Source organism: Cherax quadricarinatus, chromosome 12 (genome assembly GCF_038502225.1).
Source record: "Cherax quadricarinatus isolate ZL_2023a chromosome 12, ASM3850222v1, whole genome shotgun sequence".
In the NCBI taxonomy this organism is placed as follows: domain Eukaryota; kingdom Metazoa; phylum Arthropoda; class Malacostraca; order Decapoda; family Parastacidae; genus Cherax; species Cherax quadricarinatus.
This window is the reverse complement of record NC_091303.1, coordinates 424,147-438,623: the sequence shown is the minus strand read 5'-3', so window position 1 is coordinate 438,623 and position 14,477 is coordinate 424,147. Positions and strand designations below refer to the sequence as shown.

Below are 14,477 nucleotides of genomic sequence, written 5' to 3'. Positions count from 1 at the left end.
ACTTCGAGAGGTTTGCGAATTAGGTGTTCTAAGGAAGCTTGTACTATTTGTCACCATGATCTATAAACAAAATCTGCTAAAAAGATCACATAGGAGCGAAAAGAGGAAATAGACAATAAGAAGTAAAGATCCCTAACCAATGCAGTAAGAAATAAAACACAAGCTACAACAAACGCGACAATATAACTATGTACACACAAAAAAAAAAATGGAACCTCAGCATCAGAGTAAGAAAAGAAGATGAAGATATTGCGGCCCAGGTATTGCCCGGACTGACGCCTCTCCTGAGCAATATGGAGCCTCGTTCTCAATACGAGTGGCACTGATGCAGAGCCGCTGCTACACAAATAGTTGGAAAAAACTCCACAGATAAACCAGAAGAGAAAAAGCCAGATAAAAAAAATAAGTAAAGTGAGTAAAGAGCAATGCGGTTGAAAAAATATAAAAAACAAACAAGCAAAAAAACAACAACAGACAAATTTTGCAGAAACTGTGAAGTCTTAAGACGTACATCTGGAACCTTGGTCCATCACTTAAGAGGCCTTGATGAAAGTGTAGCAGCCGTGTCCTCAATCTCCTCTAGCTGCACTTTGTCTTCGTAGTGACGCTAGTACAGGTGGTGGTCGTGCTGATGGTGTTTATGGTGGCGCTGCTCCAGGCTGGTGTTACTGTGGTTCTTACTTTGGTGCTGGTGTTATTATGGTGGTGTTAATCTGGTGCTGGTGTTGCTATGGTGCTGCTGGTGTTGCTGTGGTGTTGCAGTGGTGGTGCTCGTGTTTCTGTTGGCGTTCTACCAGTGCTAGTGTTGCTGGGGATCTTTTGCTGCTGGTGTTACTGTGGTGGTGCTGATGGTGTTTCTGGGGGCGTTGCACCAGTGCTGATGTTGCTGGTGCTTTTGTTACTGGTGCTGGTGTTAATATGTTGCTGTTGATGGTGTTACTGGCGGTGTTTATACAGGGCTTGTTTTTCTGGTGGCACTGATGGTGTTCCTGGCAGCGTTATTCCAGTGATGGTGTTTCTGGCGCTGATATTGCTGGTGCCGGTGTTACTGTGGCGATGCTGATGGTATTTCTGCTGATGGTATTTCTGGTGCTGGTTTTGCTGATGCTGGTGTTACTATGGCGCTGGTGGTGTTTTTCTGACGGTTCTAAAAGCTTTGTTTCAGTTCTGGTTTGTTTTAGGAATGATGAAAATGTTATTCTGGTCATGGTGCTCTAAATGTGTTATGATAGCGATGGTAGTGGTAATAGTGTTCTTCTGATGGTGGCGATGTTCTGATGGTAGTATTATTGGTGTTACTCTAGTACTGGTAATCGTGTTGTGGTGATGTTCTGATGTTAGTGTTGTGGGTGCCACTCTGGAGCTGATGATGATGATGCTGTTCTTGAGATAGTTTTGCTCGCGGTGTTTCTTTATTGTGGAAAAGGTGTTGCTCTAGTGTTCTAATGGTGTTACTGTGTGATATAAGTGTGGATTTTAACCTTATCTCTGCTTTACAAGAAATCACGTTATTGGAAGTATCGCTTCCCTTTTCTTAGTTTACATGTTTTGTAATAAAATATACTGTATATGTGTTGGTAGAATTACCGACAATATGTAAAATAAAAAGACACAAGTGCAACTAATGTGACATTTTATTGTGGCAACGTTTCGCTCTCCAGGAGCTTTATCAAGCCGTTACAAACAATACATGGACACAGAGGGTATATATAGGTTTAGCGAGGTACAATACTAGTGGTAGTAGTAGTAATATAAGTTGTAGTAGTAGTGGTGATACAATATGGTAGAACAATTAACATATCACTACTACTACTACTACTACTACAGCTTATATCATTACTACTACTACTACTACTACTAACACTAGTATTGCACCTCACTCTAAGCCTATATATACCCTCTGTGTCCATGTATTGCTTGTAACGGCTTGACAAAGCTCCTGGAGAGCGAAACGTTGCCACAATAAAATGCCACATTAGTTGCACTTGTGTCTTTTTACTTTACATAAAATATACTGCTTTATGGATTTATGTAACCTATCTTACCATAACTTAATCTAACGTAGAATAATAAAAATATCTGCAGATAAAGAAAGTTCAGAAATTGATAACGGGAGTCGGGCAAGAAAATGAATTTCGTAAATGACATTCAGGAGCTGTAACAAACACTCAGTCAAAGCATTTTTTTTCCTTCATACTTACGTATCAGTCTTGAGTACACACCTCCATGGTGGAAACCTTCCCTAATAAAACACAAAGTAATACTTAAAAAAGTTCAAAAGAGGGGATTCTGGCTGGTAATGCAATTGAGGGGACTACGCTATTAAGAAAGAATGAGAAAGGGTACGAAGAAGTCGGCATATGATCACGACATATAAAATACTCCGGGTATAAACAGAATAGTTAACGATAGTATCTTCATCGAGGATGTAACAAAACAATTATTTCATTTGAGCGATAGGAATGTCAGATAGTACCTTTACAAACTTCAAATGGAAAGAAGTGAAATTAGTTAAGGGTAACAGAGGAGGCGGACTCCATACACGGGTTCGGAAGTAGAAGTGACAGGGCAATTTGACATAACTGGGTTCAGAATTAAAAAGTGGGAACAAGAGCTTGAGCTCACCGTCCCTTTTACAGAAAACCCAAATATGTAATTAAGCAATTACACGCATAAGCAAGAACACGCAAACAAATAAAAAAAAAATAGACGCGCGCGCGCACACACACACACACACACACACACACACACACACACACACACACACACACACACACACACACACACACACACACACACACACACACACACACACACACACACACACACACACACACACACACACACACACACACACACACACACATACACACACACGCGTGGGTCCGTGGGGTGCAGACGTGGGTAACAAGGCTCCGAGAACCTTAGCGTTGTAAGGCATGCAATAACAGCTAGCAGTAATCAGTGGTAGTGGAACGTCAGTGAACAATACTACGAGTGATTATTAAAGTTATTAGTTAAAGAAAGTGAGAGGAAAGCTGAAATCATAATATTTCAAAGCGCAAACCGTTGGGGGTCTTAGGCGCTCTTGCCACATTGGCAGCGGTAGGCCTGAAGAAGTGACGTCACGACAAGTTGTGTGCCATTATACATATAAAGTGAAGTGTATATAATGTGAAGTGTATACTATCATCAGTGAAGAGTGAAATCGCATGAGGAAGCGGGATGTATGAGAATATATGGTTATAAACATCACGGGTGAAGGATCTCCAAAATAGGAATTTAAGACCTACGTACAACGACTCCATCATCAGCAGCTGGCAACCTGTCACAGCACCATTGAGCGCAAGTTTATTCGCCTATTTGTGGTTTGTATGTTGACGGCCCTGGCTGGCCTTGCATACTGTTTGATAATGGTCACTCACTCCTGCAAGCTATTACCAGAATTAGAATAGAAATAGCATAGACATAGAGAATATAGTGTTGACGAGTGTGAGAAGGTAGGTGGGACAAGCTTTTAAGGGCAACATTGTAAGACGGTGCTAGGGTCAAGTCCCAGGAGGGTTGTGTCAGGTCACAAGAAGTTGCGGCCAGTCATTACACCGCACAAGACATTCTCACACACACACACACACACTCACACACACACACATGCACACACGCACACAGGCAGTGTTACTACCGGTAGTTATTAGCAGTAAGAATACTTAGGAAGCTAGGAAGTCCTCTCTCAATGTGAACAAAGAAAATGATAATAACCAGCAACAATTAATACGTAATCCAGAAAGGGCAATAAGTGGAGAATGTAGCATAATTGGGAAAGATAAATGAGACTAAATTTGTGCCTACACGACGGATCTTTCAACCACACCACCTACCCCCCCAACCATCCCTCCCTCACACACAAGCACACATACACAAGGGAAGACACTCACACACACACACACACACACACACACACACACACACACACACACACACACACACACACAGAAAATCATGGAGAAGATTATCAGGAGAAGAGTGGTGGAACACCTAGAAAGGAACGATCTCATCAACAGCAGCCAACATGGTTTCAGGGACGGGAAATCCTGTGTCACAAACCTACTGGAGTTCTATGACATGGTGACAGCAGTAAGACAAGAGAGAGAGGGGTGGGTGGATTGCATTTTCTTGGACTGCAAGAAGGCGTTTGCCACAGTTCCACACAAGAGATTGGTGCAAAAACTGGAGGACAAAGCAGGGATAACAGGGAAGCACTACAATGGATCAGGGAATACTTGACAGGAAGAGAGCAGCGAGTCATGGTACGTGGCGAGGTGTCAGAGTGGGCACCTGTGACCAGCGGGGTCCCACAGGGGTCAGTCCTAGGACCAGTGCTGTTTCTGGTATTTGTGAACGACATGACGGAAGGAATAGACTCTGAGGTGTCCCTGTTTGCAGATGACGTGAAGTTGATGAGAAGAATTCACTCGATCGAAGACCAGGCAGAACTACAAAGGGATCTGGACAGGCTGCAGACCTGGTCCAGCAATTGGCTCCTGGAGTTCAATCCCACCAAGTGCAAAGTCATGAAGATTGGGGAATGGCAAAGAAGACCGCAGACGGAGTACAGTCTAGGGGGCCAGAGACTACAAACCTCACTCAAGGAAAAAGATCTTGGGGTGAGTATAACACCAGGCACATCTCCTGAAGCGCACATCAACCAAATAACTGCTGCAGCATATGGGCGCCTAGCAAACCTCAGAACAGCATTCCGACATCTTAATAAGGAATCATTCAGGACCCTGTACACCGTGTACGTTAAGCCCATATTGGAGTATGCGGCACCAGTTTGGAACCCACACCTAGCCAAGCACGTAAAGAAACTAGAGAAAGTGCAAAGGTTTGCAACAAGACTAGTCCCAGAGCTATGGGGTATGTCCTACGAGGAGAGGCTAAGGGAAATTAACCTGACGACACTGGAGGACAGGGGAGATAGGGGGGACATGATAACGACATACAAAATACTGAGAGGAATTGACAAGGTGAACAAAGACAGGATATTCCAGAGATGGGATACATCAACAAGGGGACATAGTTGAAAGTTGAAGACTCAGATGAATCACAGGAATGTTAGGAAGTATTTCTTCAGCCACTGAGTAGTCAGGAAGTGAAATAGTTTGGGAAGCGATGTAGTGGAGGCAGGATCCATACATAGCTTTAAGCAGAGGTATGATAAAGCTCACGGTTCAGGGAGAGTGACCTAGTAGCGTTCAGTGAAGAGGCGGAGCCAGGAGCTAGGATTCGACCCCTGCAACCTCAAATAGGTGAGTACAACTAGGTGAGTACACACACACACTCTCTGAGGCACTTAAAGAAATTACACGTCTGTGTTAAGTACTGCTGGAGTAGACGTGGGAACGCTGCTGTTACTGTGTTAGATTCGTATTTTGGTTCTTGTTACTGTATCGTGATATATTATGTTAAACTGTCATGGTGTGCTATGTTTGTACTGTGTCATGTTATACTGTGTTATACTCTGATATCTTGTTAAAGTTATATTGTAATGAGTTATGTGGTATTGTATTGTTTTGCCGTGTTAGTGTTCACATAAAATAATGATTATGTATCATTATTGTGTGTCGTTTTTTGACCTGGCCTTGTGTCTGTAGAATAACTTCTTACGTATCCCATATTAGCAAGTGATATTAATATACATATGTTTAATTATTTTTTTTGTAATTATACCTAATTGAGTTTTGCTGTGAGGGTGAACTCTAGCCTTTTCGTTCGTTTTAACATGAAAGAACGTGTTATTTATATTTCCGAACCCTGGTATGGAGTCCTCTTAAGTTGAAGTTTCTAATCATTCATTTTTGTTCGTGTTACATCCATGGTATTAAAGTACTTTGTATAGTATCTTGATTACATTCCCTCTGGTTTTTCTTATTCACGCAGTGATAAAACATCCAACTCTCATTCTGTTTTAATCCCTAAAATACGGCTCTACTGATTACAGCTTCGAGCAAGGGTTACTCTTAAATCTTTCTGTTGAACTCTTACTGTATGCGTTTTTCCTTCCCAAAATGATGTTTCGTTATCCATCTCCATTCACTTCCTCTAACTTTATAGCTATGTTTTTGTTCTTATTAAAATAATTAAAATTCCAGTAACCATGTGTTTTATCTTGTCAGAAGTCTATCTATCTTCCGTATCTGGTCATCATTCATCCTCTTCAACTGATATTTTTCTTTAGCTTAAACACATAAAAAATTAAGGCAAATGGAATCATAGCTCAACATTTTAATAAATTATTTTGGAGTTCCACTAAAACTTGATTCACACAATGACTTACAATTATAGGGACACAAAGAACGGATAACTTAAAATTTTCCGAGAAATGCATCTATAAGAAACCTATTATTATATTTTCTAACAGTGCATTCATTCTTTAAAAAATTCTTTTCGAATGAATTGTGCTAACGAAACTAGAAAACAAGGTCAATGTGTGACTGGTGTTGATCGTTGATCCTGGTTTTCGTTGAAAACGATAGGAAAGTGCAGGTGTACATTAAAAAATCTTAGGAGAACTATATATATGTATACAATATATATATATATATATATATATATATATATATATATATATATATATATATATATATGTCGTGCCGAATAGGCAGAACTTGCGATCTTGGCTTAAATAGCAACGCTCATCTTGCCATATAGGACAAGTGAAAATATGTGTATGCAATAATTTCGCCAAAATCATTCTGAACCTAACGAAAAAAATATATTTCACTGTGTTTGTTTAGTATTAAATTATTGTAAACAAATCTAAAATATATTTAGTTGGGTTAGGCTAAAATAAATTGTTCTTGCTATAATAAGGTTAGGTAAGTTTTCTAAGTTCCTTTTGGTGCAAAATTATAAATTTTGACATCAGCATTAATTAAAAAAATATATCTTTAAACGTATAAGAGAAAATTTTAGAAAGGACTTAATTTTAAATGAGTTCTTGCTAATTGACCAGTTTTACATATTCGGCACGACATATATATATATATATATATATATATATATATATATATATATATATATATATATATATATATATATGTTCGTTGTAACGAGCGATTGTCAATAAATAAGGAGAAGAATGATCTGGACCTCGAACCGTGGTTCATGTATATAGTGCGCGCAACGCTGTACCCACTCAGCCACAGATCTTACAATAGATTAATTTTACAATCAGAACTTGACATGGTTGTACAAGCGACCCCAACTGTGATTAAGGTAAGTAGAATTCTGATGCTAATTGGCTGCTTGGTTCATAGAAAGATATATTTGGGACTTACGCTTCGTATACAAGTAGCAGAGTCCCAAGACTAGGTAGCATAGTTCCCAAAGTTGTAATGCAACACGTTTAATCAAACGTGTTGTATTACAATTAATGTGACATTTTCGCTCTCTGGGAGCTTTGTCAAACCGTAAAAGCTTGACAAACCTCCTGGAGAGTGAAACGTTGGCACAGTAAAATGTCACATTAATTGCACTTGTGTCCTTTTACTTAATATAGTGGTGGTAATTCTACCAACATTAATACAGACGAAATCACGTTTAAGTTACTGACAAAACTCTAGCTTCGGCAAATTAGCTTCAGCACCACCTGCATCAGAATCAGAGCAACAACAGAAGCAGCAAAAGGAAAAGCAACAGTAACAATAGCAGCAGCAACAGAGGCAGCAGTAGTAGTAATAATAGTGTTGTTGTTACCAACGTAGATATTTTTAAGATACAGTAAGCCCACTTTGGTTAAGCAAACATAGTATCAGACCGCAGTATCTTTGCGGTCTGAGTTCTGAGGATGCAGACCAAGGGACTACGGCTTCAGATAAACGTTTTTTTTTTTATTACATCCCAATAAAACTGAAAATCAGCATAAATAAGCAACCAGTATATTCTCTAAGTGTACTAAAGAGGATCAATCAATCAATCAGTCAAGTTTATTCTCTATGAAGATTACAATGCGGGGTTTACATATTATAGGATATTTGTTGGTTTACATATTATAAAATACTAATTACAGAGAGAGCCACTATCGCACCTAGCATGACTAGGCATTTCGGGCAGACTAAGATTAATTCAAACTCCATATTGGTACAGATTATGGAGCATGTTGATATTAAGGTTAGGTAACTGCATTATAGTTCGTAATGTGAATCACTCTAGGGGGTGCAGTATAGCTGCTTAAACAAAACCAGCCACGATGACCGGGGAGTCTTGTAATGGAGACTATCACATCTCCAGAGTCACCCATTAAATGTGAACCAAGATAATGGAGAGCCTGTGTGGAACTGCGAAGCGAACTAATTGAGACTGTGTAACTTGTAATCGGAGCAACAAGAATCCCTTCCCATTCTCTATCCCTCCTCCCCTCCTCCCTCCCCCTCCCCCGTTGCGTAGGATGAGCATCCCAGGCACTGTAATTGGTAAAGGGATTATACTACATTTTTTTTATAACTGTGGCCCGTAATGAAATCGAAACACCGAGACGTTGGTATTTAATCAATAACAACACAACGACTAGCCGAGGGATCGAACCCATGTTGTTTTAGCCCGCCTCATGGTGAGCGAAAATGACATGAAGCTCTAACCCACACAGGACCACCCAACCTTTATTGATTAAATACCACTCGTTTGTGGTTACAATACGATATATACTGCTTGTGGAAGCTTGTACACCAAACGGGGAGTAGAATGAAATTAGCTCTAAGGCTTCCACGCCATCTTATGTCCTCGGATCATAGTACAACACCTAGCTCTGTTGGGTGCGTGATCTTTGTATGATTGGGTGGTCCTCTGGGTTAGTCATATGATATTCGTTCACTATGAGGCGGGCCAAAACAACATGGGTTCGAACCCTCGGCTAGTCGCAGTGTTGTTATTGATTAAATACTACTCGTTCGTGGATACCATACGAAATATACTACTTGTGGAAGATAGTACACCAAACGGGGAGTAGAATGATATTAGCTCTGAGGCACCAACACCATAGTATGTTTTCGGATCACGGTACAACACCTAGCTCTGCTGGTTGCATGATCTTTGTAGGATTGAGTGGTCCTGTTTGTTAGAGCGTCATGTGATTTTTGTTCACCATGAGGCGGGCCCAAACAACATGGGGTTCGATTCCTCAGCTAGTTACAGTTTTGTATATATATATATATATATATATATATATATATATATATATATATATATATATATATATATATATATATATATATATATATATATATATAAAATGTAATATTAACAAAAGAATGATTTTTCTTTCTCATTTTGTCTCTGTAAATGGTTTGGTAATACCCACAAACTGTAGAAAAGGGCACTTTTGGTTAAAAAACTGCTATCCATGTTAGGGTCCGCGGTGAAGTGAACACGCTGAGCATGGAGAAGCTATGCAGCGACTCATGCTAGGCAGCCCTGCTCAAATCCAACCTCTCACTTTTATATTTGTCCAAGTATTTTCTACAATTTGACATAGCTCCTGCCTCACTTCACTTATGCTGCTCGTCTCATCCACTGTCCACTATATATTAACCTGTTTTAGCTTTGTATTAGAAATAATGAAGCCACTGAAATGTTTCTTTTAGTAAGTGTCTTGAACTGTACATAAGTACGTTTTTCTTCCTCTCGTCTCTCTCATTCTCTTCCTCTCTTTTTTTCTCGTCATGCAAAAAGCGACTAATAAACAAAACCTGCAAAACACAACGCGTACATACCGGATGTTACCATCTCTCTACCATATAATATTACGTAAAAGGTATGCATTCCTTTTTTTTTACCTCTGACTTAATTCTGGCTAATGTGTTTTGCCCTCACCCCTCCTTCAAATTAAAAAAAAGAAATTCTTTACGTGGTCAAACAATTCATTATTATGAATGTGACTGAAAATGCCTGTAACGGTAGCAACTGCATACACACTTTGTTTTTTGTGACTTTTCTGCGTCACAGTTAAAAAAATAGGTTAGAAATCCCTGTTTACCTTGATGGATGCTTGTCGGTAAAGATGTTAGTGAACACATGAATTCCAGTTATGTTTTATTTTTATTGTGTAGCTAAGATCAACCCAATAATAATAATAATAATAATAATAAGAATAATAATAATAATAATAATAATAATAATTATTATTATTATTATTATTATTATTATTATTATTATTATTATTATTATTATTATTATTATTATTATTATTATTATAATGCTTATGCATAAAGCAAAAGTTCTATTTTTCTTTCTCATGTGTAACGTCAAGTGCTCCAACTACAGTGGAGATCTCGTGTGATGTCCTTGTCAGGCTCGAGTGATGAAAGGAGTAAGAGAGCTTTACACTTTCTTTTAATGCAAAATCATGACAACCTTTTACAAATATTCCTGCAAAGTAATTGGTCATGTCGCTCTTATAAAGGTAGGCCACTGGATCCAACAATAAAGTGGCTGCCAGAAAAGCAGTGTAGAAGACCTTAGACCCCTGTGTTCGTCAGGTTTCCTCGCTAGAGAGATCTATTCATGGAAATGTTCACTGTAGTTTTCAGATGCTGGCTTTATTGGCTATATCGAGTTCGATAATGTAGAAATATTAAATCTATCTGGTCTTTAAGAGAGAAAAAATTATGTTGCAAGCCTTTGAATAGAAGAAGAATTTCTTCAGTATTGTAAACGTTGGTGTTCGAAAATCAAATAGTAAGGGTATTAACCAAACTAAGCAACAAACTCTCACGCTGTCAAGTGTTAGAATTTATTGTCCTATATCAGGATTGTTGAAGACCTTTACTGGTGCTATAAATCCACTTCTCAGCCGAATCGTAGCTACCCAGATACAAAGAAAGTGGTTCTAACCCTTTTCTCTTCCGTCATTACAAAATGGCACTCAATTAACGTAGGTAACTATTCACATGATAAATGAAATATCATAAAATGCTACTTTAAAAAAAAGTATTTCTAATTGCTTCCATGAGGCTGTTAGAATTCAGCTGATGGGAATGTGACTGACATGAAAATGCACTGAAAATATACCTATAATGGGTGTTAAACTGAATAATAAAATTTTTTATAAAATACTGAAAATTTAAGAATACAACGAAAACTTATCTAGGGATCAGATATTCATCTATTTCTCACGCTTCTAAAGTAGGTCTTTGTCACTTAAGTGTTGGAACCGAGCCTTGTGCCAGCACATACACGTGACATTACTCATCATATTACTACCTTTGTAATCCGATAACATTTTCATATTAATTAGAGTTGGCTGTTATTTAAAAAGAATCGTATACATTGGTAACATAAACTGGATCTACTAATTGCTTTGTCATCAAAGCTGGTTTAGTTTTGCATTCGGTTTTATTCCTTTGTATATCTATAACGACAGTTTTTATTAATTAATTAACTATTTCCAATGCAGTGTAGTGTTTGCATGTAGAACAGTGACCTGGTTTACGTTCACACCTGCGCTGCTGAGAGGCGCAGCCTTCCTCTGTATTCATATTTTTCTTTCATTTATGTATCTTTGGAAAAAGACGGAAGTGGTCCAGATACAGACAAATTCTTCTTGTGGGTTTGTCTCTATGTGGGTTATTACTAAGCACTGACAAGTGTTAATTACACTTTTATAGGTTATTTCACTTTATATATATATATATATATATATATATATATATATATATATATATATATATATATATATATATATATATATATATATATATATATGCAATAAGATTCGGTAAACAGGTGATTTAAGAATATGCGTATATATATATGTATATATATATATATATATATATATATATATATATATATATATATATATATATATATATATATATATATATATAAATATATACATATATATATATATGCAAACAATCGCAGACGGGCTATCTCAACTATGCAGGACAAGCCACGGGGGGATGGAAATCTTTATCTCAAGTACTTTCAGACTTCTCAGTGCATCATCAGGAGTTGTGCAATGCTGCAAGGGAGCAACCAAAACATGTTATATATATATATATATATATATATATATATATATATATATATATATATATATATATAAATATATATATATATATATATATATATATATATATATATATATATATATAAATATATATATATATATATATATATATATATATATATATATATATATATATATTTATATATATATTTATATGTATATATATGTGTATATATATATATATATATATATATATATATATATATATATATATATATATATATATATATATATATATATATATATATATATATATATGCAATAAGATTCGGGAAACAGGTGATTTCAGAATATGCAAAACAACCACTGTGAAAGAATAGAGAAATTCCAAGCGTTTTTGTGACTACTCACATTGTTCCTTGATAATATGAGTAGTCACGAAAGCGCTTGGAATTTCTCTATTCTTTCACAGAGGTTGTTTTGCATATTTATATTTATATTTATATATATATTCTCTCCATCTCTCTCTGTCTCTGTCTGTGTCTCTTCTGTTTAATGAACGATTTTGTTCTTCTCCGGCAGTACCGCCAAAGAAGCCAGAGATCTATAACTCAACTAACCACCTCGTTGTTGGCCAGTCAGGTGCTTCTATTATTGGTCCATACAACGAGGGTGATCCGCTGGACCTTATCTGCAAGGTCACTGGAGGTAAGATTTGTTTTTCAGTATCTCTTCTTACTCTGTCTTCTACACTTAAATATATGTATATAGGATAACATTTAGAGTGATCCTCTGGAACCTAACGAGAGCTTACATTCTATCTCAGCTCACTTCCAGAACCGACCAAAACAATTACTTTAGTAAAGACAAACGTAGCATAGCAGATAATTTTTGCTATTTCTTACAGACACAGAAATAGCTCACCTAATAACGTACCAAAATCATAAATACCATTCAGTTAATAATCTCTTAAAGGTGTGAATACTTTTAATAGCCATGTAAAAAGATTGATTACACTGTTTTATGCGGCTTTCACATAACATGTGTTTGTAATAGTATTTAAAAAGATTTTTAATAAATAATTTTGATTGCACAGTGATGCAATTGGTACGGTTAAACGACTACCTTCTAAATATTCCTTAGGGTTTATTTAACAGTTTATTTACATGTGGTGAGACCGATAACGCAGAATCGACAAGCGGAAAAAGACATTTGAAGAGAGGAGATTTATTGGGACGTTTCACCTGCTGACAAGCCTGTCTACAGGCAAAACGTCTGTGTATTGTGTCTCTTTTCAACAGTGACTTTCCTATTTACATGTGCTTTGCTTAATATTAGGGTTGTTAACTGTATTAACAATGAAGGATCAAATGTTCTGAATGAAACAGCACTTGATATCACACAAATGTTAGTGTACGAGATCCTATAAACGTAAAAAAGAATTCTTGATTTCCATGTTCTGTCACTCTGAATATTCATTATCTCTAAGATTATCTTTGCACAGTATAACTACTAGAAAACTTTATCTTAAGTGTTTTGTCACTAAGAAATAATTGCTACACTTCACTTGTTCACTGTATGTATACCATGAGATATTCAGCAGACACGATAATCCTAGAGTGAGTTCCGATACACTCGCAGATATAATGTAGTGTTTGTTTACATTTAATGTATATATAGACACAATTCTCTCTTGGTATTATTTCATAGACTGCTCAGTACTCGGCAACGATGATATAATAGTTGTGAGCTCTTGTACCTCCTTCCGTAGGCATTACTGTACATTATTCCAACTGAGTGGTTCTATATATAAAATATCATGTTAGCATCCATGACTCATTCAATGTGATTTCACTAAAAAAAGGAAATATTTGTGTTTAAAAAGTATTTCCTTAAGTGCCTATAGTGTTAATGATGTGGCTTGCAACCACACGATGAAGAAGTGTGATTTTTCCTGGCTCTCTGATGATGCTCACGTTGTCGTTGATGAAGTACACTGCCTGTCCTTCGTCAACGACCAGCAGTTATGGGTAATGATTTAATTAATACAAATAATAAGTAATTTCTACATGAAATTAAATGAGAATGCTACTCTCCATATATATATATATATATATATATATATATATATATATATATATATATATATATATATATATATATATATATATATATATATATATATATATATATATATATATATATTATTCATTTATAAGCAGTAAAAATTATAATTGTACGAAAATATGAGCTTTGAAAATATATGTTTTCATTTTAGGTTAGGTGAAAGAACAATGAAGTTCTGTTATATTTTTCTCTGCAGTTCCAGTATGAATGAGGTTCCTGTTAGAGATTTTTCTATTACGATTTCTTACGATTTTTTCTTGCATTAACTATAGGAATATATTCTAAGCTGGATTGTACCTAGAGTACGTAAAATTTATTGGTAACACAGAAATCATTCATA

The 14,477-nt window shown here is 36.5% G+C and overlaps 1 protein-coding gene across 1 annotated transcript in view; it reads left to right on the top strand.

Moving 5' to 3' along the window:
- LOC128686531 (neural cell adhesion molecule 2-like) overlaps positions 1-14,477 on the top strand; it is a 927,464-nt gene that overhangs the window by 642,878 nt on the left and 270,109 nt on the right. The window contains exon 5 of the mRNA XM_070084201.1: positions 12,593-12,718. Within this exon, the coding sequence (XP_069940302.1) occupies positions 12,593-12,718 (126 nt within the window). The remainder of the gene's footprint in view (positions 1-12,592; positions 12,719-14,477) is intronic.